Source organism: Procambarus clarkii, chromosome 44 (genome assembly GCF_040958095.1).
Source record: "Procambarus clarkii isolate CNS0578487 chromosome 44, FALCON_Pclarkii_2.0, whole genome shotgun sequence".
In the NCBI taxonomy this organism is placed as follows: Eukaryota; Metazoa; Arthropoda; class Malacostraca; order Decapoda; family Cambaridae; genus Procambarus; species Procambarus clarkii.
In genome coordinates this window covers 23,189,100-23,215,028 of record NC_091193.1, presented here as the reverse complement: position 1 = coordinate 23,215,028, position 25,929 = coordinate 23,189,100, and the positions used below count along the sequence as shown (strand labels likewise).

At 44.0% G+C, this 25,929-nt stretch overlaps 1 protein-coding gene across 2 annotated transcripts in view; it reads left to right on the top strand.

The window, feature by feature from the left end:
• The first annotated feature begins 1,769 nt into the window (after positions 1–1,769).
• Positions 1,770–25,929, top strand: part of LOC123745398 (mediator of DNA damage checkpoint protein 1) — a 46,096-nt gene continuing 21,936 nt past the window's right edge. The window contains exons 1-8 of one of the 2 annotated variants that reach the window (XM_045725915.2): positions 1,770–1,954; positions 6,977–7,082; positions 7,266–7,367; positions 7,502–7,594; positions 8,311–8,403; positions 13,499–13,607; positions 14,884–14,949; positions 25,708–25,880. In XM_045725915.2, coding sequence (XP_045581871.2) covers positions 6,996–7,082; positions 7,266–7,367; positions 7,502–7,594; positions 8,311–8,403; positions 13,499–13,607; positions 14,884–14,949; positions 25,708–25,880 — 723 coding nt within the window. In that variant the 5' untranslated portion in view covers positions 1,770–1,954; positions 6,977–6,995. The remainder of the gene's footprint in view (positions 1,955–6,976; positions 7,083–7,265; positions 7,368–7,501; positions 7,595–8,310; positions 8,404–13,498; positions 13,608–14,883; positions 14,950–25,707; positions 25,881–25,929) is intronic. The other variant, XM_045725916.2, reaches the window with a different exon arrangement.

The window sequence follows — 25,929 nt, the reverse complement described above, 5'->3', positions numbered from 1 at the left end:
ACTTTGCTTTGACCTTTGTCTTGAAGGTACCCGAGAGCTGCCAATTTGTTTTCTAGAGCCGTAACACGTTTCATAAGTCGCCAGCATTCAGGTACCTTCATGACAGATTACCAGACCACTTCCATAAGAGGTCAGATGTAACATAAACACGGAGCAATGGTTTCAAGATCAACAAGCCACAATGTAGGACAGAACACACATTTTATCATCATAGGATTTTAAGATCAATCCTGGAGTATGCAGCTCCAGCCTGGAGTTCATACCTAGTTAACACAAGAACAAACTTAGAGAAGATTCAGAGGTATGCCACAAGACAAGTCCCAGAGTTTAGAAGTACGAGTTACAAGGAAAGGCTACAGGAGCTAAACCTCACATACCTGGAAGACAGAAGAGTAAAGGAAGACATGATAACCACCTACAATATTCTCAGAGGAATTGACAGGGTGGACAAAGAGACAAAGACAACTATTTAGCATGGGGTGAAAAACAAACAAGGGGACACAAGTGGAAACTGAGTACGCAAATGAGCTACAGAAACACTAGAAAGAGTTTTTTCAATGAGTAATTAACAGGTGGAATGCATTAGGCAGTGATGTGGTGGAGGCTGACTCCATATACAGTTTCAAATGATAATAATAATTTATTTGCAAGAAGGTACAATAGATTGGTGAGATTAAATGATTGGTATTTTTTCATTCTTGCAAAGCCATTAACATGCATAGTGTTTCGGACAGGTCCTTAATTTAAAATATCAGGTAAGATGAAAAGAGTACATTGTAGCAAGGTTTTATATCAACAAAAAACTACAATATAAGTTGACAGATGTGATTACACTGGTAAAGATATATGTCTTAAGTACCAATATTGGGGAAGTGGATTGTACAAGATACAGTGTGAGTTTACAGAATTCATCAAAGTTCATACAGTACAGAATTCATCAAAGTTCATACAGTACAGAATTCATCAGGGAGTGAGTTCCAAAGACTGGGCCCTTGTATTTGCATGGAGTGTGCACAGATTTAGTCTGACTCTGGGGATATCAAAGATATATTTATTTCTGGTGTGGTGCTCATGGATTCTATTACACCTATCAAGGAAAAGTTTCAGATCAAGATTAGCATTTAGGAATAAGGTTTTGTACAAGTAAATAGTACATGAGAATGTGTGGAGAGAGTGTATGTTTAGCATATTAAAGGACTTAAACAGAAGGGCTGTGTGTTGTCTAAAGACAGAGTTTGTTATAGTTCTGATAACAGATTTTTGCTGGGTGATGATGGGCTTGAGGTAATTTGCAGTGGTTGAACCGTATGCACGGATACCGTATGTAAGATAGGGATAGATTAGTGCATAGTATAATGGGAGGATATGTATGTAGATATGATAGAGCCCAATAGGCTCAGGAACCCGTACACCAGTTGATGGACGGTTGAGAGGCGGAACTAAAGAGCCGAAGCTCAACCCCTGCAAGCACAACTAGGTGAGTATATGGTTAAACCCCTGGAACCTCCTACCCGTCGAAGCCAAAAATGCGAAAACACTGAATTTCGACATCCAGCTTAATAAAAATCAACAGGATAAATCGAAGGGACCCTTTACAAGCCGCCGGCTTCCTGTCCTTCTCGAGGCCACTAGTGAGATGGCGGATCTTAGGTAAATTTAGGTAAAATAAAATGAAATACTTTATATATACAACAAGAGTGTTTTTGCGACACAGGCTGTGATTGGGTGACGCCGCGACGTGTGGACCAATGAGGGAGCGCGAGACAGGCGGTAGAGGCGCCGTGGAGCAGTGTAAACAAGGCGGGAATAAACATGGGAGAGAATTTCCCAGGTCCGGGTCACACGGCTCTATATTCCACTACTTCCCGTCTTACTATTAACTCTAGCAACTGTAACAACACTTGCAACTGTTGTTATAACGTGTGTGAATGTTAGAGAAGTTGTGACATCTGAGGTGAGTGTCTGGGAGCGGTGCCGCGGTGAGTGTCATCACTTCACAATGTCAACATGACCAATGTGTCTTCTTTACTGATAAAATACATCTATAATAGCTGACAGTTACATCTATATAAATTGTTGCGTATTGTACTTCTTTACAACTCTTTACACCTTCTGTAAAACAAGGAAAAATCAGGTTTAGAGATGATTTTTTTTCAGAAATTTGTCGATTTTTTTTATTGTCTAAATTTTGTCTAAAGGCTCCCAGTAGTACAGTTGACTTCGTTTCCGATTCGCAATCGAAAATTCCAGGTTCGAATCACAGGTGAGATAAATGGTTGGGTGTGTTTCCTATCACCTTTGCATCTGTTCACCTAGTAGTAAATAGATACCCAGTTAGTCAGTTTGTTGTGGGGGTTGCATCCTGGGGAGGGTCAGTAACCCTGGGGGTGGGGGGGTTGAACCTTGATATAAGCCTAACATGTACTGTATATATAAACTGGCTGCTGGTCCCCTGACATAGTGAACTATTATTATTATTATTATTATTATAAATTTCACTGTAAACTTTGGGGAAAATGTAAGGTGGAAAAACATGTGATTGGTCTGATGGTCGTGGTGCCGGGCTTGCTCTTGGAAAGACCACAATATACGACAAGGCACAGCGAGCATCTTATAGGAGAGAATCGACAGGATAATAATTATAACTTCGCCAAGTATGTTCATAAAAATAATTACAGGAACATATTTAAAATGCTTGTTCTGTAATTGTCAATAAAATATTTTGTCTTGTAATGTGAAGTTTGTAGTGGAATAAATAATATTACAATAGTAATGTTTTTTGTCAACATTAACTGTATAAAGTACATGAATTAAATTACAAAATAATTAAGGTCTTGTACTGATGAGTACATCAGTGTTGTTATTTATTGTTAGGTTTTGTTCACTTGTGAATACTGTTGCATAAAGAAATGCTTTGTGAAAAGCCATATTTTTATTTATATAGTCTTGATATTCAAATTCAAAATTCAAATTTTTATTAAGGTAAAAGTACATACATAGATGATGAGTTACAGACATAATGTTGGATTTATAGATAGAGCTAGTACATACAATACCTAAAGCCACTAATACGCATAGCATTTTGGGCAGTTATTGAATTGATAGTCCATGTACAGTAACTGAATTTACCTGAGGGCCCACCATCTCTAGTGGCTTTGATGGAGATAGGAAGTCTATGGCTTGTCAAAGATAATCCTCGATTATTCCTGAAGATTTTTTCAGCTGAATTTTAAGCTGAAGTACAGTACAGTACAGTGCAGTACTGTAATATATTGCCATTTACAGCTTTTGCAGGTAGGTGATTCTTTGGATGTATTACCAAGCACCTCACTGTTTTCTGCTGTACGTTATGGCTTGTTGTGTTTGAAGCTGTTGCCCCTTGTAAGCACCATATTTGACATTTTGAAGATGTGGTTCAGATTCAAAATGATGTATTACCAGGAATCTTAACCAAATAGCCAAAGTTTGCTTAATGTAGGTAGTGCATGCATGTACTGTAACTGTGAACTCTATACAGCTGATGCTTGTTGGATTGGTATGGGAAGCAGGATTAGTAGAGATAACCAGGTGCTTTACGAGCCCCTCGGGGCTGAGACTCGTCAGTTAACCTGTTGTGTTCCTATAAGTGGCCTTAAAATCTAGGGAAAAAATTGACAAGTTCATAGTATTAATTCAACAGAACAGTATTTTGTTTGTACTCGCCAACACGAGAAGTCCCGATCCACTTTCTGTTTTGATTATTATTGTTGATGGAGCATTGTTATTTACATGGAAGAGGTGGTGATGAATGTTGATGGTGCTGGGTTGATTGAAGTGGAGATTAATTGTGATAAGGTAACCTCAGATGTTGAAGCATTTGGGTCAACATGAGACGAATCAGGTACTCGCCAAGTTGTGCTTGTGGGGGTTGAGCTTTGTCTCTTTGGTCCCGCCTCTCAACTGTCGATCAATTGGTGTACAGATTTCCGAGTCTACTGGGCTCTATCATGTACCCACATTTGAAACTTTGTATGGAGTCAGCCTCCACCACACCACTTCCTAGTGCATTCCACTTGTTCACTTCTCTGATACTGAAAAAATTCTTTCTAATATCTCTGTGGCTCATCTGGGTACTAAGTTTCCACTTGTGCCGCCTTGTTCGTGTTCCACCCATGCTGAAGACTTTGTCTTTGTCCACCCTGTCAATTCCCTTGAGAATTTTGTAGGTGGTTATCATGTCTTCCCTTACTCTGCTGTTTTCCAAGGACGTAAGGTTCAGCTCCTTCAGCCTTTCCTCGTAGCTCATACCTCTCGGTTCTGGGACAAGTCTGGAGGCATACCGCTGAATCTTCTCTAACTTTGTCTTGTGTTTAACTAGGTATGAACTCCAGGCTGGAGCTGTATATTCCAGGATTGGTCTGACATAAGTTGTATACAGGGTCCTGAATGATTCCTTACCCAAGTTTGTAAAGGCAGTTCTTATGTTGGCCAACCTAGCATATGCTGCTGCTGATATATCCTTTTGATGTGGGCCTCTGGGGACAGGTTTGGTGTGATATCAACCCCCAGATCTTTCTCCCTATTTGACTCTTGCAGGATTTCACCTCCCAGATGGTACCTTGTGTTCAGCCTTCTGCTCCCTTTGCCTAATTTCATTACTTTACACTTTCCTGAGTTGAACTTTAGTAGACATTTTCTAGACCAGTCCTACGGACAGATGAAGATAGACAGAGACTGTAGGATGACCTGGACCATTTGTCCAGGTCATCCTGTAGTCTCTGTCTGTGTTCATCTGTCTTAATTCTTCTCATAATTTTTGCATCATCAGCAAACATTGAGAGGAGTGAGTCTATATCCTCTGGAAGATCGTATACATATATTAGAAACAGGATGGGTCCAAGTACAGAGCCCTGTGGGACTCCGCTGGTGACATCTCACCACTCTGATGTCTCCACCTCTCACAGTTACTCGCTGTTTCCTGTTGCTTAGATACTCCCTTATCCATTGGAGTACCTTACTTTTTACTCCTGCCTGTTGCCCCAACTTTTATAACATCCTTTTATGGGATACTGTGTCAAAGGCTTTCTGACAATCCAAGAAAATGCAGTCTGCCCACTCTTCTCTTTCTTGCCTAATTTTTATTGCTTTGTCATAGAATTCGATTAAACCTGTGAGGCACGATTTACTATCTCTGAACCCATGCTGATGGTGTGTTACAAAGCTATTTCCCTCCAGATGCTCTACGAGCCTTTTCCTCATGATCTTCTCCATCACCTTACATGGTATACATGTTAGGGAAACTGGCCTATAGTTTAGTGCCTCTTGTCTGTCATCCTTTTTGTATATTGGGACTACATTAGCTCTCATCCAACTTTTTGGTAGGTCTCCTGTTTCCAGTGACCTGTTATACACCATAGAGAGTGACACACTTAGTGCTTCTGCACCTTCCTTTAGTTTCCATGGTGAGATTCTGTCAGGCCCATCTGCCTTTGTCACTTTCAGCTCCAACAGATTCCCTTTGACCTCATCACTGGTGAGGTCAAATTCAGGTGAGGCAAATTCTAGGTGCAGGTGAGGCAATGCGAGCTTTCTTGGAAGCCTTTGCAAAAGACTTTGATATTTGTTTCCTTCCCTTTGCTCTTGTTTTCAAAAACTAAATATACAAATTGTATAGGTTCATCATGTCCCGAGTTTCAAACTCACTGTTAGTCGTTAAGATAAATGCCAGAATGACTTCAAAATATTACTAAAATATTGCTCCTCAGGATTCTGTTTGTACTGCTGCCACACTGCATTATCAACAGTTGCCACTTTTGCTTTACTTACTACCTTTCTATTTCATATTATCTTATCACTTTCATCACTTCTTGAGAAATAGTAAAAATGATAAATTTACCCTTAAGAAAATAAAAAAAAGTACTTTTTCTACTGCCATATTCAGCGCACAAGGCACTTCTCGGGACTCGGCTCTCCACTTCTTAATTATTTCAACTTTCTTCTCAAATGTCATCAATGACCTCTTTTTATGTATCTTGCTTGTTAGAGCTTTCACTGACACAGTGGATGCATTGAGAGCTGACATGGTGCACGGATGTTCCTAGATTGTGACGATACATATCAAACAAAGTCACAGAAGGAACACTTTAGTCTTGTGGCAAATCAAAACTGCAGGAACAATGGGCTGCGAGTCTGTGATGTCAGAGGGTAGAAGGCACTAGATTGGTGCCCGACATGGTCAGTGTGCAAACTAGGGCCATCTCCCTCCGAACCACCCACCACTACCCTGGGCCACGAGGACTGGTGGATGCTTGCCTGATGAGATATCCGAACTATTTTATGCAAACCTTGTGCTTCCCGAACTCGAGGATTCGATCCAACCCAAATCGGGAAACTGGCATTTTTGGATAGACGGTGTTCACAAAGCACGTGGATGTTTATAACTGTAACTGGCCCATCACATACGTAAATTGTTCTGTACAGAGATTTGTGGGCCACTTTTGAACATTTGTGTTATAAAAGACTATTGACATTAAACTGTGTAACTAATATCACAAGATTGTTACTTGCTTAGTTAAATGAATTCTGAGGTTCAGCTCCTGAGCCCATTATGTGCCTCTGTAACCTTGTTCCACTACTGCCCATGGGATGGGTATATACAGTAGTGCATAATAAATGAACAATCAAATTTGTTCACTATTTTAAAGGTCTTGGCGAGAACAGCCCTGTCATGTGTGGTTGTATTTAGCCTTGAGGTCTGTCATTTATTCCTGTTATGACAGTTGATTGGTTCTGGGATAACTTTTTGTTAATTTTTCTCAAATAAATATAAAGTATCCATCTCTCTCTCTCTCCCTCCTTCAAATCTTTCTCTCCCCATTCAAGTCTTTCTTCCCAACATCGTAATCCTTCTTTCTCCTGTTAATGATGATGTAAGACGTGTGCTTTCCATTCTGTGTAAAATATATTTTAATACATATCACATTTGACTGGGCTACAGATACACATAAGCCAAGAGGATGGATGATACACAAGTCCTTGAGTGCACACAGGCTCTTGCTGATGACTGGGATAATGAAGAAGGTGACCCAAAGGAGCAGAGTCTGGTAAGGAGTTCTTTATATTATGAATGATTTGCTGTCTGTTACGTTGTATATTTTCTTGTATAGAGCATAAATGTGAATGCCCCCTGGCCCTGAAATTTGTTGAATGTTTTCTTTGCATTATTTTATTTCAGCAAAATTCTTAATATATATAAAGTGGTATATACAGTATTCTTACATCCATAGGTTGCTTGGCTGGAAGTTGGTGGGAGTCGTCATGATATTCATCTGGGGGAAACAAAAATTGGTCGGGATTCGGCAACATGCAGAATTGTGCTGGATAATAAGGTGAGAAAGTGTGATTTTGCAGTGGAAAAAGTAAGGATATTGTTTAGAATAATATCTCTGGGACTAATACTGATAATTTTAACAATTATGACATTTATCTTCATGCTGAGGCTTAGTAAGTCTTTTTCTCCTAGGTTCTTTCCAAGCAGCATGCTGTCATTGAAGTGGACAGAGACATGCACACCATAGCAGATCTTGGTAGCATGAACAAGACGAGAATTGGTAAGGTGAGTTTAAACTATTTTTCAGTTACAATATTCTACTCAGATGTTCATTAAGACTAGATACATCCTGATACCAAAGGAGTTATTAGGAGTCGTTAGAGTTGGGGAAGGGGGACAATGCAAAAGGAATCATGTTTAAATGTTTGTCGAGTCATACTGGTGATAGGGAGGCTCTGGAGAAAGGCTCAGTCCTGCCCAGAGTTGCCACAGGAACTTTGCTTGAACACTTGCATAAACTTCCAGTTTGCCAACTTGGCTGATGACCTCCAACTGCCATAATTATATGTATTACTTGTCCATGCACATGAGAGCATTACAAGTCTCTTTTATGTCTAGACTTGATTAACCAATGAATCAGAGTTGCATTCTCTTGTGTTATATTATTGTTTGTCTAATATTATCTTAGTATTTTGCTGTGCCTGTGTGCCGTTAAGACAAAACTTTCTTCATTAATTTAAGGTTTCAGTTTAATAAGGGAATAATGGCTGCCCTTAAGCACACCATTTCATCATGGAAAGTCAAAATACTGGAAATTTAAACATTTATGTAATATCTGCGAGTAAGCTTAATGGGGACTGGAAACAAGTTCTTGCTGTAAACTGTTGCATGTCTGTACTTCTAAAACATTTAGTGTATTGTATCCCTAGTGCAGTAATTTAATTACTATTAACACTTAAAAATATATAAATGTAATAAATTCTGTTAACAATGTTTCCTAGATGATCCTGAAGCCTAATGTACGGTTTGCCCTGCAAGGTGGAGAGAGTTTAAGATTTGGTGATGTAGAAGCGAAGTACATCATTATACCAAAGGTAAGACATGTGAAACAAGTACAGCTTGGTAAAGTCTTACTGTCTTGTCACTTTAACCCTTAGACCACACAATACATACATATATAATTTGACAAAAAATAATTTAAGATAAATTTTTAAAACTTAAACAAACGCTTTCCATTTTTTTTTTTTTTTTTTTTTTTTTTTTTGCATAATCAACTAGGCAAATGCTCCAACTTTGTCCAAATGATCACAGCGTAACTTGAAAAACCAGAGAATCAAAATTAATTTTAAAATTGAATATTGAAAACTTCAGATTTTCAAATCAGAATAAAAAATATGAACTATCATTAATTGTTCATTTAATGTTCGTATAATTGTTCATTCATTTATTCTCTCAGAATAGAGTATGATCTTCATTTTCATTAAATTAGGTGGGCCGACATGGTGCACAGATATTTTTTTTTTTTTTTTTTTTTTTTTTTTTTTTTTGAGATATATACAAGAGTTGTTACATTCTTGTACAGCCACTAGTACGCGTAGCGTTTCGGGCAAGTCCTTAATCCTATGGTCCCTGGAATACGATCCCCTGCCGCGAAGAATCGTTTTTTCATCCAAGTACACATTTTACTGTTGCGTTAAACAGAGGCTACAGTTAAGGAATTGCGCCCAGTAAATCCTCCCCGGCCAGGATACGAACCCATGACATAGCGCTCGCGGAACGCCAGGCGAGTGTCTTACCACTACACCACGGAGACTGCTGACACCACCACTGCTGACACGGAGACTGCTACACCACGCAGACTGACTGAGACACCACGGAGATTTCTTGATTATGCAGATATATAAAACAAAAGCACAGAATGAACATTCCAGCCTTATGACAATTCAAAATAATAGCAATAATAGGCCATGAATCTGTGAAGTCACAGTGGGCAAACTGGACCATATCCCACCCACCACCACAGGCCGGCGTGGCGCTTGGCGGACCCCTTCCTTCAGATAGCATGACTCCCCAACCCCAATCGGGAAACTGGAAGTTTCGGATAACTAAAGTTCGGAAACCAAGTGGTGCTCTGTACTGTAAAAAAAATCATCACTAGGACTTTTGAAATATTCGGCAAATTTAGACCAAAAAAAATTATAACCCCAAATATATAGTTTGTGAAAAATCCATTCTGATGGGATTGTAGAACAGACAGCAGAGCACACAATATGTCAAAAGAGTGAGAATTGGTTAATGACGAATTTTAGAAGCTACTCAAAGTTGAAACTCTGGTTTCAGAGATAATTGAAGTTGAAGTTATCAACAATGAATAAAGGTAGTTTTAATTCATTAATTTAATTGTATGTTTTAATAAATATTGTTTGGCATTCATACTCGAATATGTGAAAGTTGTAGGACAATATGTGTTGAAGTGAAGTCAAGAAGGCAGTCTCCGTGGCAGTTTTAGGCAGTCTCCGTGGTGTAGTGGTAAGACACTCGCCTGGCGTTCCGCGAGCGCTATGTCATGGGTTCGTATCCTGGCCGGGGAGGATTTACTGGGCGCAATTCCTTAACTGTAGCCTCTGTTTAACGCAACAGTAAAATGTGTACTTGGATGAAAAAGCGATTCTTCGCGGCAGGGGATCGTATTCCAGGGACCATAGGATTAAGGACTTGCCCAAAACGCTACGCGTACTAGTGGCTGTACAAAAATGTAACAACTCTTGTATATATCTCAAAAAAAATAACCTCAAAAAAACACAAAATATAGGGATAATTATAATAAATATAATGATTTAAGGGATATATTTAGGGTATCCTTTATATAAGTGAAAAAGCCCTAATATGGTCCCTAATCATCAAAACAACCTAAAGAGACAAAGAAAATAGAGTTTGGAATCAGAGAAAAAATCAGCCAACAAAAGTTAAGGTCCCAAGTTTTGCTAGTTGTGACTGACTTATTTGTTGACCAATTTCATTCTAGCTTCACATAGTTATGAAATCATATGCATTCTCCAGGATGTAAAGGTTTAAACAAAATCAAATAAATAAAGAAGAAAAAAATAACTAAAATCTTAAAAAAAAAATTCCCCTAAAAAAAATATTTTTGGGACATTGATGTAACACAGTAACCGAAAAGTAACATATATTAACATTGGACAGTGTATTTATATGATATATAACAAAATAGATCATATTAACAGTTATTCATTATGTTTTGTGTTGTTATGTATTACTCAGCAATGATATAAAGGCACCAACTGCATATCCACTTTGTGGACACTTCTTACTATTATTTGTCTTCTTTGAGCATAGGATAGGTGGTTGCATTTCTTTATTACTGAATAATCCTTCAGTTACATTTATTAGGAGCTGTTCTTATTTTTCAAAAATTTGTCTAAAATAAATTTTCTGAAAATATTTTTATGAGAGTTTCATGACACTGAAGCCAATAACATGGAGATTTATTTAACATTTTTAAGTTATTTTTACATGATTTGAATATTTTTCGATGTTATGCTCCCTAAATTCGCGGTAATATGTGCGGTCTAAGGGTTAATCATAATTGTAATACAGTATTGTAATAATAATACAGTGAAACTACATTAACATGATGTATCAATGTGAAAATTAGTATGAGCCATGAGGAAGATTCAAACCAGTTCACTTGATACTCAGAAGCTGGTGCCCTAGAGCCATTTATGCCCCTTATGTGTAGTGGAAGCGTATTGAACAGTTTCGGGTCTCTGATATTGATAGAATTCTCTCTCAGAGTACCTATTGCACCTCTGCTTTTTAATGGGGGGTATTCTGCACATCCTGTACTGCCTTCTGGTCTCATGTGGTGTTATTTCTGTGTGCAGGTTTGGGACCAGCCCTCTACTATTTTCCACTTGTAAATTATTATGTATCTCTCCTGCCTGTGATCAAGAGAATAGCGATCCCGCTACCCCGCCCCACGGGGTAGCGGGATCGAGTGTCCCCCGAGCACTTCATCACTCAGTGCCCATAATTTGCTCAACTTCTCAGCTCCATCACAACTAAAGTATGTCGCCTACAATATTTTTTGTTAGTTTCTCGTGATCAGAGACTGCATTTTAACAATATGAGAAGGGAAAATAATTTTTTCAAATCAAATCAAATCAAATGTTTATTCAGGTAAAGTGCATACATACAAGGTGAGATACAAACATTGATGAATTTATAGATAGAGCTGGTACATACAATGCCTAAAGCCACTATTACGCAAAGCGTTTCGGGCAATTCTTCTGTGAAGAATTTATTTTCGGCACACTATGGGAAAGTCATATTTTAAGGCCGCGCAGCATGGTGGTTAATGGTACTAAATGCAAGGCTTTGAGTTTCATGTTCCAAAATCATCTTTGGTAGCAGTGTGCTTGAATACTGTATAGTCTAGTATGTCACTTTATTTAGTGTGTACTGTATGAACTCGCTTATTTGAAGCCCGCTGATCCCAATATTTGGGTAATTCAGGTATTTTCGCAGCGAAGTAATTTTCTTGGAAAACTTTGCCATATTTGAATAGCAATTCAGATACAGAGCACCACTTGGTTTCCGAACTTGAGTTATCCAAAAGTTCCAGTTTCCCGATTGGGGTTGGGGAGTCATGCTACGCGAACTATGTTCGGGTAGGAAGCGGTCCGTCAAGGTGGGTGGATGGGAGATGGTCCAGTTTGCCCACTGACAGTGTTGGGCACCACCATTCTAGAGTGCCTTCTACCCTGTAACTTTACAGATTCACGGCCAATTGTTCCTGTTATTTTGATTTGTCATGAGGCTGGAGTGTTCATTCTGTGACTGTTTTACATATCTGCACAATCAAGGAACATCTGTGCACCATCACTATATTGGCTCCAAATGCACACATTGCATCAGTGATGGCTGACTGACTGGTGGGTGGATGGATGGGGAAGCTTAGGTGGAAGGCAGTATGTGAGAGAGGGGGAGAATTAGTGAGAGAGGGAGGGAGGAAGAGATGCTAGGAGGTAGGCAGGAAGGGAGGGAAGTAGTGAGGGAGGATGGGAAAATTAGGGAGAGAGAGATCGGCATGGAGGGAGGGAGGGAGGCAGGCTGGCTGGCAGGCAGGCAGGCAGGCAGAGAGATAGGCTGCCTGCCTGCCTGCCTGCCTGCCTGCCTGCCTGCCTGCCTGCCTGCCTGCCTGCCTGCCTGCCTGCCTGCCAGCCGGCCAGCCAGCCGGCCATGGATGGATGTTGAGTTGAACTATGTGAACTTTAACCACTGTGATGTGCCAAGTTTATTGTGAAATTTCCCCTGTGCGCATGAAATCAAGTGTTCCCAAAAAATTCACCGACAGCTCGCGATCTTTCAACACCGTGTCCGACAGGTGTTTGGGAGCCAGAGGTGCGTGAGCCACCCATGGTTGTTTACTCAGTACTAACCCAGCCAGCAGCCCTAAGGCATTCTGGGATTTTTTTCCAAGATGGATGCCTCTCACTGGAGGTCTTATGAGTCCATTTCGTACACAGCCAACCGCATACACATTTTGAATGGGTACGAAAAAATCATTTCTCAGTTGGTGCAGTTTCCCACCGACCGAGTTTTCTCGGTTGGTGCAGTCCAGTGGTTAAGAGAGAGTGTATGGGATGATAGGGTGTCGGTGGTGGGGAAGGAGCCGGGCTCACTCCGATAACCCTAGCACACTCGACCGCGTTAGTCAGATTTGTATCTTAAATTCTGGATGGAATAGAAAAATTCTGGAATAGAACCCTAAGGAAGGAAAAAATTGCAAAAATTTTAACTTGGACTTCCCCGATAAAAATTCTGCTTATCAGCATGTCTAGTTTATCCAGCAGGGTGTCCTTTCTATATAATTCGGATAAGTGATCTTATACAGTAATTAATTTTATTTCAGTCATAAATACTGTACAACAAAGAACCTAAATGTCAAGAAATTTCAGTGACCTGATACAAAGGATAAGAGGCACTTTGTGCTCTGTTCAAACAACTGTAATAAACCATTAAATTATTGCAAAATTAAAATACGGTATATGTTTTTTCATTCACCTGCATGTGTGTCAATACTGTCTGTTAATTATGGCCTTATATATATTGGTGTATATGAACTTGCTTTCTGATAAAGGCTTAACATTTTTATGTACTTACCAGCAGTTGCAAAATGATGACAGTGGATCAGAGACAGAGTCAGAATCAATGTTTTCATTGGACGATTCTGGAGAGAAACCTGCCTCACCAGTACTCGGTCATCACCTGCCAGGTATGCTGTTGGTTTATGAAATTATTTCCAAAATATTGCATTCATTTGCCTACTCAGTAGTACAGTGGCTATATTCTCTACATTTTCCCAGTGGCTCCCTGAAGCTATCTCACTGAAATTGCTCCATTCTAATGGGTCACATCAGTTGCTGGAATTGTTTGGCCACTGGTTCTGCCTCAGTTGGTGTGTTGTTGGTTGGTACCATTTTTTTCCAAGGCTCGCATTTACAAGGTCATCTGCAGTGTCATTAAGTCTAGCCAGCCTGTGGTCTACCCTCGAGTTTACGATATTTGCAAGTATAGTACAGTACACGGCCTTGGCATTGGTCTTCTCCAACATGTCCTGGATTGATATTCAGGCTTTAAGGTTTTGGCAGGCTAAGTGTGTTCTGGTGGACTAGTATTTGGTTAACATTCCTGGTCCTAGTTGTTTGTATGTTGCTTTGGGCCGTGTCTACCAGCCTGGATTCTCTTCATCTAATCTACAAGAAGATTAGTGACTCTAGAATGCGAGCGGCCGCTGGAGTCCTGACGGTCATCAGGTCTAATCCACTGCAGAGTGGTGAGGTCGAGCTCTTTATGGACTGACTCTTTGCCTTGCATCTGTTGCGTTATATTTATATTATTCCGGCTTAGTGCCTTCTTTTGATAATTACTTCTCTTCATCTTAATACCTGATGCCTCTCCTCTTCCATGGTAAGTCCCATGTTTTCATTCTCATTAGTTGGTTAGCTTCAGGAAGCCACTAGGGTCTCTCCCAGAAAACAGGCATTGAATATAGTGAAATGCCTTTTCTGGTAGATCCATGATGGCTACTTGATTCCCTCCCTATCCTTGAGGTTCATTGGTGGGTTGTTCATCAGCTTCAGAAGTGCTCAGGGAAGCTGGCTGTGGGCTGGGGCTAGGCCACCTAATGGTGACTATCGTTGCTAATGGATTCAGTTTAGTTTCAAGCGAATCTATTGTTTTGTTTGCATTGTTGTGGAGTTGTTTGGCAGTTTTGTGGCTTTGTTTTCTGTGAATCCTTGAGTTGTGTGTAAAGCTGTGCTAGTTTTCTGGATATTTATCTTAGTAGGGTGGTGGATTATCACTTGCTTCTTGTACATCTGTGAGAGTGCCAGGTTCTAGTTCCTGTCCCCAGTAGGCCAAACAAAACTACTGTGGCTGATGTGACCTATTAGAATGGAGCAATCCTTGAACGATAGCTTCAGGAAGCAACCAGGGCTCTGCCAGAAAAAAGGCATTTCATTACATTTAATGCTGGGTTTTACTTGTAGGGCTTGATGTTACCAAACGGGACTGTACCATAGAAGGTGACGAGGGAACAACTTCAGATCTTTCAGGTGAGTTTTCTGTAGGGAGCCCCGTTGGCTCCCTGAAGCTATCCAAACTGACATGTGCCATATTAGTTTCGTGTCATCAGTCACGGGAGTTCTGTATGCCTACCAGAGACCAGAGACAGAACTTGGTCCACTCACAGGGAGTGGACCAGTTTCATCGCAGGGAGCAATGGCCATCATGAGCATTCTACTTTTAGAGTATTTCATGCCTGCCATCGACCGGGGAGGGCACCGAGAAAGATAGGGGAAACAATACAAACCCCAACTGGTAAAAGTTGCAACCTACATCTGAACAGAGCCAAAGAACTCCTCCCCCCCCCCCCACACACACAAAAAAAAAAAAAAACCCTTCTCCCTTGAAAGAGGAAAGGGGCAGCCCGCTCAGGCGGCACACCATCCCAATTCTTGATTGATGTGCCTGGTGTCCAGATGTCACCTCTGGCTTCGCTTTCCTGCCTGGATTTTGCCTTTGTGGCTGTGCCAGCTCTGTGTAGTGGTGTGTTCACCAGGTGTTCTCAGTACGCTGGGCTGCATGCACCTAGGACTACCTTCCCTAGGTGCCCGTTAAGTACTTCCCTTGCATTTCAGGGTTATCTTCCCTTAGACGTTCGGGTCTCACTCCCATTTGAGGGCTTCATTGCTTGGCATTGATTTCGGCCTTGGGGTATGTCGGGGGTCTTGGGCTTCCCGTTCTACCCTTCAGGTTTGTTTCCAGGTGCCTTTGGGAGCTTGACAGGTTTTGTCGGACACACATGCTTGAGTTGCGAGAGGTGTCTTCGATGTTGCCGGTATACTTAGGGGGCTCACTGGAGTTCCTCAATGAGTGCCTCTTTGCCCCTGCACTTTCTCATGATGTGGGTCTGGTGCAATTACATGCTCAGGTTTCCACTCATGCGGTTGCTTTGGCTGCTGATGATCATCGAGCTCACAGTCATTTAGCCTTGGTCTTGTGTTTCTTCGGTCTTTGGAGCTGTGTTTGGACTGGCTTTCAGAGGATGTGGGGGGGCGTCGAGTGAGGGGCCTTCAGCTGGGGTTCTGGTTTTGGCTGCCAATGCATAGGCTGCTTTGCTAAAGCTGTTTGTGCCGATCCTCTGGGAGGTGATGTTTATGTTTTTTACCTCTGCTCGCGTGTTGGCAAGTCATCCTTGCTTTCTCTCTAGATTCGGTTTTGGCCCTGGCTCTGCAATCTTTGTCTCAGTTCTTTCCTCTTATTTCCAGAGGATTGTGCTGCCCAGTTTTTGTCAGCGGCTTCTGCTAGTTGCCGCCCCATTTCAGAATTGTTGGAACTCGGGGGGGTTGAAAGGGGGGTGGCTCTTGGTCCTCTTTGGTAATCATGCCTTGGGTTTTGGAAGATCAAGGGTGGGCCTTCGGTGCCAGTTTCTGAGCCAGTCTGTCCTCCGGGGCCTTCTTCGTCTGGTTGGCGTGGTGTTCGCTGTGTGTGGAAGTAGGCTTCTCGGAAGTTGCGTCGGCCCTTTAGCTGGGCAATGGGGGGGGGGAATTCGTGGGCTTATCAGGTCATTTCTTTCAACTTTTCATAGTGTTGGGCAGCTCGTCCTGCTGGGGGTTTGGGGCAGGTAGGGCAAGCTTCCTCCCGTCTCTCTGTTGGGTCATCTTAGAGTGGGTACGCTTGAGCGTAGGCGAAACGACTTCGTCTCTCAGGTAGGTTTCCCGCTTGTTTCCAGTTCTGAAATGGTACTGTGCAAATCTTCGGTTCATTCTGGATTTATCCTGTCTGAACTGTTTGATTCTGTGTCCCTCATTTCGGATGTCCCAGGTCTGGCTTCTCCTCGAGCTGGGTGCTTGGATGGTTTCTCTGGGTCTCGAGGACTCTTATTGGCACATTCCTGTTCATATGGGGTTCAGGGATTGGTTACGATTCGTGGTAGGGCCACAGGCTTATCGCTTTTGGTGCCTTCCATTTGGTCTGAAACCGGCACCTCTCATTTTCACGTGGTTAACCAGGGCGTAGTGGCCCGTCTTCATCTACTAGATCTTTGGGTTCTGGCCTACCTGGACGACTGGTTTGTGTGGGCTCCCAGCTGGTCCGAGTGTCTGCTAGCCACAGATCTGGATCTCAATTTGCCGGGTTTGAGTTCCTGGTGAACTCATAACTTCATACTATCAGCGACAGTATGAAGTCTCCTGGTGGTCTTTATGCCATTTCCTTTCCCTTCGGAGGAAGTTGTCTGTGTGAATGTTGTTTTGTCCTTTCTCTCTTGACTCTTTCTGGACAGGCATCTCATGCTGAATGCTGTCGCTTCTTATCATGCGGCATTGACAGAGCCGATGCAGCTTGCATTCGGGTGGATGTCACTTTTGCTCCATTCCACAAGCTTTCCAGTGCATTTTTTTACCTCCTTTTTTTTGTGGGCCGCTTGAGCCGTCTTGGTCTTTGGACTGTGTACTTTCTTTTCTTTCCTCACATTGGTTTGCTGTGGCCCCTTCAATTCGAGATTGTTTTCTGAAAGCCTTGTTTTTGTTGGCTTTGGCCTCTGGGGGGTCAGGTGGGAGAGCTTCATGCTCTTCTCCAGCACAGAGGTTCCTGCTCTTTTTGTCTTGGGGGTTGTTTTGTTCATTTGCAGCCTTCTTCTTTTCTGGCTTTCAGAGGGGTCTGATGATTGTGGATGCTTGGTTGGTTAGGCAGGGGTTGCATCATATCTTATGTCCAGTGGCGGCTTTACGTTGTTACCTGCGGGCTACTGGTTCGGTGTCCGTGGACGCACTCTGGGTGGATCCAGTTTCCCTGGCTCATGTTTCTCAGGTTGTCCACAGTGTAATCAAGTCTAGCCAGTCTGTGATCTACCCTCGTGCTCACGATGTGCATAAGTATGCTGCTCTGTCCGCAGTTTTTGGTAATATGTCTTGAGTCGACATTCTGGCGGGGGGATTTGGAGGTCGAACAGGGTCCTGGCCACCAGGTATCTTGTGAATGTTTCAGGCCCTCTCTGGCTTTGTGTTGCTTTGGGATGTCTGTCGTGGCCTGGTGTCTCGTCTTCATCTCGAGACCTGCTGCGCTGCCGCTTCCCGGGTACTCGGACGAGCAGTAATTTTTTTTTTTGTATGTAGCTTCTTTTGTTATGCCTATCTTTCTGGGTGCCAAACCCCAGTCGATGGCAGATATGGAATGCTTCCAAATACATGGGGGCTTCCATAGGCCATTGCTCTCCTAGCCTCTCTGAGGGGGGGGGGGTCAGGTTCTGGCTCGTGGTCCCCGGTAGGCAAGAACTCCAATCGACTGATGCCACAGTCTAATACATACATATCAGCCTGGTAAGCTCCGGGAAGCCTCAGGAGCTTACCCAGAAAATGATGTTTCATAACTTTCACTGCTGGTTTTTTACCAGTTGGGAGTTTGTATTGTTGAACCTATCTTTCTGGGTGCCCTTCTCGGTCAATGGCAGACATGACATACTCTAAATGTAGAATGATCATAATGGCCATTGCTCCCTGCGCCTCTCTGAGTGGACCAGGTTCTGACTCTGGTCTCCGGTAGGCATACAGAACTCCCGTAACCGATGACACCAAACTAATATGGCACATGTCAGTTTGAATAACTTTGGGAAGCCTCTGGGGCTCGTCCAGAAAATGGTGGTTCATTACATTCTACGCTGTTTTTCTGGGGGGAAGCCCCTTTTGCTCCCCGAAACTAGCCAGGCTGATATGCTAATGTCAGACTTTGGCATAAGTCATGTGTATGGAGTTCTGTGGGCCTACCGGGGATCACGAGCCAGAACCTGGCCCCTTCAGAGAGGCATAAGGAGCAATGGCCTATAGAAACCACCGTGTGGTTGGAAGCATTCTATGTCTGCCATCAACCAGGTCAGGCACCCAGAAAGATAAGCGTCCAAAAACAAACCCCTATTCTGATGAAAAATTGCAACAAAATCCAAACAAGTGGATAGAACTCCCCAAAAAGAAACGAGCATGATGTCACACGTCGCCGTGCAGTTGTCTGCGCAGCTTCCCCCCTCCCCGGGAGGGGGAAGGGGGAGCCCTAGACCCCTGCACCGGCTATCCACCCTTCAGTTCTTCAGTTCTAAGGCTGATGCTAGAGGCGAAGGTCGTGTACTCACCTAGTTGTGCTTGCGGGGGTGTAGCTCTGGCTCTTTGGTCCCACCTCTCAACTGTCAATCAACTGGTGTACAGATTCCTGAGCCTACTGGGCTCTATCATATCTATATTTGAAACTGTGTATGGAGTCAACCTCCACCACATCATTGCCTAATGCATTCCATCTGTTAACTACTGACACTGAAAAAGTTCTTTCTAACATCCCTGTGGCTCATTTGGATACTCAGTTTCCACCTGTGTCCCATTGTTCAAGTACCACCTGCGTTAAACAGTTTATTTTTATCTACCCGTCAATTCCTCTGAGAATTTTGTAGGTAGTGATCATGTCTCCCCTTACTCTTCTGTCTTCCAGTGTTGCGAGGTGCATTTCCCACAGCCTTTCTAGTGGGCATACCTCTGAACTTTTTCAAGTTTCGCCTTGTGCTTGACAAAGTACGGGCTCCATGCTGGGGCTGCATACTCCAGGATTGGTCTTACATATGTGGTATATAAGGTTCTGAATGATTCCTTACACAGGTTCGTGAAGGCAGTTCTGATGCTAGCTAGCCTCACATACGCTGCAGATGTTATTCTTTTGATGTGGGCTTCAGGAGACAGGTTTGGTGTGATATCAACTCCCAGATCTTTCTCTCTGTCCATTTCATGAAGGACTTCCTCCCCCATTCGGTATCCTGTGTCTGGCCTCCTGTTTCCACTGCCTAGTTTCATTACCTTACATTTACTCGGGTTGAACCTTAATAGCCATTTGTTGGACAATTCATTCAGTCTGTCAAGGTCATCTTGTAGCCTCATACTATCTTCCTCTGTCTTACTCCTCATAATTTTTGCATCATCAGCAAACAATGAGAGGAATGATTCTATACCATCTGGAAGATCATTTACATATATAAGAAACAGTATGGGTCCAAGGACTGAACCCTGCTGGACTCCACTGGTGACGTCTCGCCTATCTGAGACCTCGCCCCTCACAGTGACTCGCTGTCTTCTGTTACTTAGATCCTCCCTTATCCAATGGAGTACCTTCCCTTTCACTCCTGCCTGCATCTCTAGCTTTCACACTAGTCTCTGGTGTGGAACTGTGTCAAAGGCTTTCCGGCAATCTAAAAATATGCAGTCTGCCAACCCCTCTCTTGTCTGATGCTTGTTGCCTGATCGTAGAATTCAATTAATCCTGTGAGGCATGACTTGTCATCCCTGAAACCATGTTGGTGTTGTCACAAAGTTCCTTCGCTCCAGATGTTCCACTAGCTTTTTTCGCACAATTTTCTTCATTAACTTGCATGGTATGCAAGTTAGGGACACTGGCCTGTAGTTCAGTGCTTCCTGTCTATCCCTCTTCTTGTATATCGGAACAACATTCGCCGTTTTCCAAATTTTTGCCAGTTCACCTGTTGCCAGTGATTTGTTATACACCATGGAGAGTGGCAGGCACAGTGCTTCTGCTCCTTCCTTTAGTATCCATGGTGATATTCCATCCGGGCCTATAGCCTTTGTTACCTCGAACTCTAGCAAAAGCTTCCTTACATCCCCACTGGTAATCTCAAATTCCTCTAGTGGTGCCTGGTTAACTATTCCTTCCCTTATCTCTGGAACTTCTCCTTGCTCCAATGTGAAGACTTCCTGGAATTTCCTATCGCGTTCCTTACACACTTCTTTGTCGTTTGTAGTGAATCTGTCTGCCCCTATCCTCAGTTTCATTACCTGTTCCTTCACTGTTGTCTTTCTCCTGATGTGGCTGTGTAGCAATTTGGGTAGAGTCTTAGCCTTGCTTGCTATGTCGTTTTCATATTGCCTTTCTGCCTCTCTTCTTACCCTGACGTAGTCATTCCTGGCTCTCTGGTATCCTTCTCTGCTCTCAGGTGTCCTGTTATTTCTATAGGTTCTCCATGCTCCTTTACTTTCTTGCTTAGCTAGCTTACATCTGAAATTAAACCATGGGTTTCTCATCTGCATTTCATTTTTGACCTTTTGGACCAGGATAAACTTTTCTGCTGCCTCCTTACATTTCAGTGTGATGTATTCCATCATGTCTTGGCCCGTCTTTCCCCTTAGCTCTGTTTCCCATGTTATATCCGTTAGGAATTTTCTCATCTCCTCATAGTTTCCCTTACGTAATGCTAGCCTTTTGCTTTCAGTTCCCTTTCTCGAGTACTTTAACCCTTCTTCGACCAGATACTCAAATGTCAGTACACTGTGATCGCTCATTCCTACTGGGGCCTCAAAGTCAATTTCCCTTATGTCGGACTCATTCAGTGTGAATACTAGGTCAAGTCTTGCTGGTTCATCGTTTCCCCTCACCCTTGTAGGTTCTCTGACATGCTGGCTTAAAAAGTTTCTTGTTGCCACCTCCAGTAGTTTAGCTCTCCATGTTTCCTCTCCTCCATGCAGATCCTTGTTCTCCCAGTCTATCCTTCCGTGATTAAGGTCACCCCATGATGAGCAGATGGGATCGAATTCTACAGGCAGTAGAGGCTGCCCTCTCGGTTGTATTGTTAACTGCCATGGGGTTTCTGTCATACTCATGCCTGGGTCTTTTGTCATTTGGTGGAGGGTTATATAACACTGCTACTACTATTGGTCCTCCCAAAATCATGGTGCCTATTATGTAGTCTCTAAACCCTTCACAGCCTGGGATAACGATCTCCTTGAAACTCCATTAATTCTCATGACTAGGGCCACTCCACCTCCTCCCTTACCCTCCCTCTCTTTCCTTATTACAGTGTATTTCTGGGGGAACACCGCATTTGTTATGATTCCTGAGAGTTTTGTTTCCGTGAGTCCAATTACATCTGGATTTACTTCTTGTGCTCTTTCCATAAGTTCACTTGCTTTGCTTATAATCCCATCAATGTTTGAGTACATCACCTTGAAGCTGACTCTTTTCTGTCCATCCTCAGTTTCTGTTGATTCCACTGGAGTTGGTAAACATGGAGGGTCTGGGATGGGGAGGGGGAAGGGTGAGCCCTGGGTTATGAGGGGGACCTGGGTTGTGAGGGGCCTTGGAGGATCTGGTTTGGAGAGGATAGGGGCAAAGGGAGGGCTTGGAGGGGTGGGAGAGAAGGGAGGGCTTGGGGGGGTATGGAAAAGAGGGGGGCTTGGGTGGTTAGGGGAGGAGGGTGGGCTTGGGGGGGAGAGAAAGAAGGGCTTGGGGATGAGGGGGAGAAAGGGCTTAAGGGGGTGGAGGAGAGGGAAGGGGATAGTGGGGTGGGGGAGAAGAGAGGGCTTAGGGTGGTGGGGGAGCATAGGGGCTGGGGCAGGTAGGGCTTCTATTGGGTGGGAGGTGGGTGTGATCCTCCTCCCACTGCTGCTGTTGAAGTGTCTGTGGAGGGTTCCGGCCTGTGGTTTCCTGATTCCTGTCTCTCTGCGCTCCTTCCTCGCTGCTGCTGCCCTCGATCACTCCTCCCTGGTCATATTCCTCTGCAGGAATATCATCTTGAACTTCTGTACATTGAATAGGCTGCTCTTCTTTGCTAGAATTTCTTCTTTTGTGTCCTCGCTTTTGAAAACCACTTTTATCAATCGATCTTTGTCCTTGTTGTACTGGCCAAGCCTGAAAATCCTTTCTATATTCTGTGCTTCCCTCTCCATCTGTACCCACTTCAAGGATCTCTCTGAATGTGGCTTTGTCCATATTTCTCCTCACTCCTGGACTGGCCCCTATTTGCTTTTTAATACCTACTATGACTACTGCTCTTTTCCTCTCTGTCAGTCAGCTAGTGCATATTTGCTGCTTCCTGAGAAGTAGCAACTTTCATGGCAATTTCCTGTACTGAAGAGACAACTTCTGGGGTCCTTCTAAGTATGTCTGCAAATTCGTCGGCTGTTCTGGTTTCTTTGGGGACGTCCATTCCGCCTCTCTTACGATCGCTGGGTTCGGCCCCCGGAGGGCCTTGCATAAGCTGCTGCATTGCTGGCTTCCTCTTCGGGTTTTTTGGGGTTCAGTGCCTTGGCGCCTGCCCGAGCCCTCGCTCAATTTGGTCACAGATGCCTCATCCCTCGGCTGGAGCTTTGTGGCCAGTGCTCACCAAGCCGGCCAGGGACGGTGGGATCCGTCCTTCCGTCCGGCTCCGTCCTTCCGTCGGGCCTACAGCATGGTGCAGGAGTTTGTGGCAGTGTTGTTTGCTCTCCGGAGGGTTCAGGTCGTCCACGGATCGACGCTCCGGCTCTCCCACGGATCGACGATCCAGCTCCATTCGGACTGCTCCCCGGTGGTTCATTGCCTGAACTGAGGTGGTTCAATGTGGTCCTTGGCTCTTTGGCGCTGGTAGCTTCGGTTGACTCGTCTGCTGAGTTCTCGGGGTTTGGCTCTCCTGGCAGTTCACGTGCGGGGAGTGTCCATTGTCTTGGCGGACGGCCTATCTTTTTCATTACTCTGTCCACGAAAGAAATGGTCGACGCTGACTCCTTCCGTTGGCTCTGCCAGACGTTCGGGTACCCCGAGGTGGACCTCTTCGCTTCGGCTTGGTCGCGGCGCCTTCCACTGTATGTGGCGCCCTTCCCCAACTGCGAGGCTGTCGGGGTTGATGCCTTTCGGCAGGACTGGTCGAGGTGGGGGTTCCTGTACCTCTTTCCCCCAGTTTGGCTGTTGCTCCAGGTCCTGACTCACTTGGAGACGTACCAGCGGAGAGTAGTCCTCTTGGCCCCGTGGTGGCCGGCCCAGCCATGGTTTCAGGCGCTGCTTGCTTGGTGTCCGAACCCGGAGGTTTTCCTGCGGCTCCGCCTCTTCCAACAGATAGGACCGGAGCCTCACGTGGCTGGTTCGATCATCTCCTTGAGTCTTGGCGTGTGGTATTTTTGACTCGAGTTTATCATCATCTCTGTGGTGATCAGGTGGCTTCCTTGTTGGTGTTCCACCTACGGGTTTCGTCTTGGCTTCAGTATGAAGTTCCTGACGGTCCTTCCGGTTCTTTTTGACTCTTCATCGTTGTACTTCGCTTTCGGTTCAGGTGGTAGTGTCCTTTTTTTCATGGTTGTTCGAGGACCAATATCTTATGCCGAATACTGTCGCCTTGTATCGTGCGTTGCTGGCGGAGCCTCTGCAGCTTGCTTTCAGTATTGATGTAACTTCTGCGCCGTTTCGCAAGCTTTCTCATGCGTTGTTTCACCTCCGGCCTGCTAATTCACCACCTGATCCGTCCTGGTCATTGGACTGGGTGCTCTCTTTTCTCTCTTCTCCTCGGTTTGTTGTGGCCCCCTTCTGTTCAGGATTGTTTCTCAAAGGCTCTTTTTCCTATTGGCATTGGCCTCTGGGGGTCGGGTCAGCGAGCTTCATGCTCTCCTCCAGCGCAGAAGTTCTGCTTCTCTGGGTCTCCTACTTTTCTGGCGAAGAATGTGACTGCTGTTTTCCCGGAGGGATCCTTGGGTTGTTGATGCTTGGTTGGTCAGGCCGGGGGTGCATCGTGTTTTGTGTCCGGTTGCAACCCTCCGGCGTTATTTGCGCGCCAACATTTCTGTGTCTGGGGATGCGCTTTGGGTTGATCCGGTTTCCCTTCTTCCCTGTTCGCTGATGCGGGTCTCCCAGGTCGTCCGCAGGGTTATTAAAGCTAGCCAGCCTGTGGTCTATCCCCGTACCCATGACGTTCATAAGTTTGCTCTTGCTGCCTTCTTTGGCAACATGTCCTGGGCTGATATTCGGGCACGGGGTTTTTGGCAGTCGAACAGGGTCTTGGCTGCGTGCTACCTAGTGAACGTTCCTGGGCCCAGTCGGGGCTGTGTCGCTTTGGGTTGGCGGTTGCAGCCAGTTGTCTCGACTTCGCATTGAGGAATGAGCAGCGACCACCTCTAGGGTAAGTCCCTCTTCTTTTGCTCTGTGGGTAGTTAGCTCCGGGTAACCGAAGAGGCTCCCCCTAGAAAACCAGCATTGAATGTAATGAAATGCCATTTTCTGGGTGAGACCCAGAGGCTCCCTAGCATCCCTCCTACCCCCGGTAGGCTGTTTTTTGCGTGCTTTGATGTCCAGTCTCGGAACTGACAGGTGGATAGCCAGCGCAGGGGTCTGGGACACTCTCTTTCCCTTCCCAGGGAGGGGGGAGCTGCGCAGACTGCGGCGCGGCGACGTGCGACGTCATGCTCGTTTGCTCGTTTCTTTTTGGGAAGTTCTATCCACTTGTTCGACTTTTGGTTGCAATTTTTCACCAGAATAGGGGTTTGTTTTGGGACGCTTACCTTCTTGGTGCCTGACCTGGTCGATGGTAGACATAGTATGCTTCCAACCACACATGGGTTGCTATAGGCTATTGCTCCCCTTGCCTTTTCTGAGGGGGCCAGGTTCTGGCTCGTGGTCCCTGGTAGGCCCACAGAACTCCATACACATGACTGATGCCAAAGTCTAACATTAGCATATCAGCCTGGATAGCTCCGGGGAGCCTTCGGGTCTCACCCAAAAAATGATTTGGTTTTTTAAGTATTGTACATTATTTAAAATTTAAAATAAAAATTACAAATACACTGTTGGAGAATGAGGCATAAAGTGGAATTTATATATTGTTAATAGACCTAACATTTAAATATTATTAAATCTTTAAAAAACTAAGAAATACACACACACACACACACACACACACACACACACACACACACACACACACACACACACACACACACACATACATATATATACGGCACTTCACAATCTTGTTGTTTCATCTATGCTATATGCCATGGTTTATATTAATTAGGAAATTTCAACAGACTTCATACCACAGACACCAGTAACTGCAAGATCAAATTCAATTCAGTGTGATGGTACCAATATCAAGTCATTTGTTCCGGAGTCGCCCTCATCCTCACAAAGTACGCCTCTTTGCAAGACGAGTGCCAAGTTCACAGTGCCAGAGTCCCCGGATAATACATCTGCAGTAAAGGTTAGCATTATTACATGCATTCCATATATTGTTTCTTTACTAAAGGAAT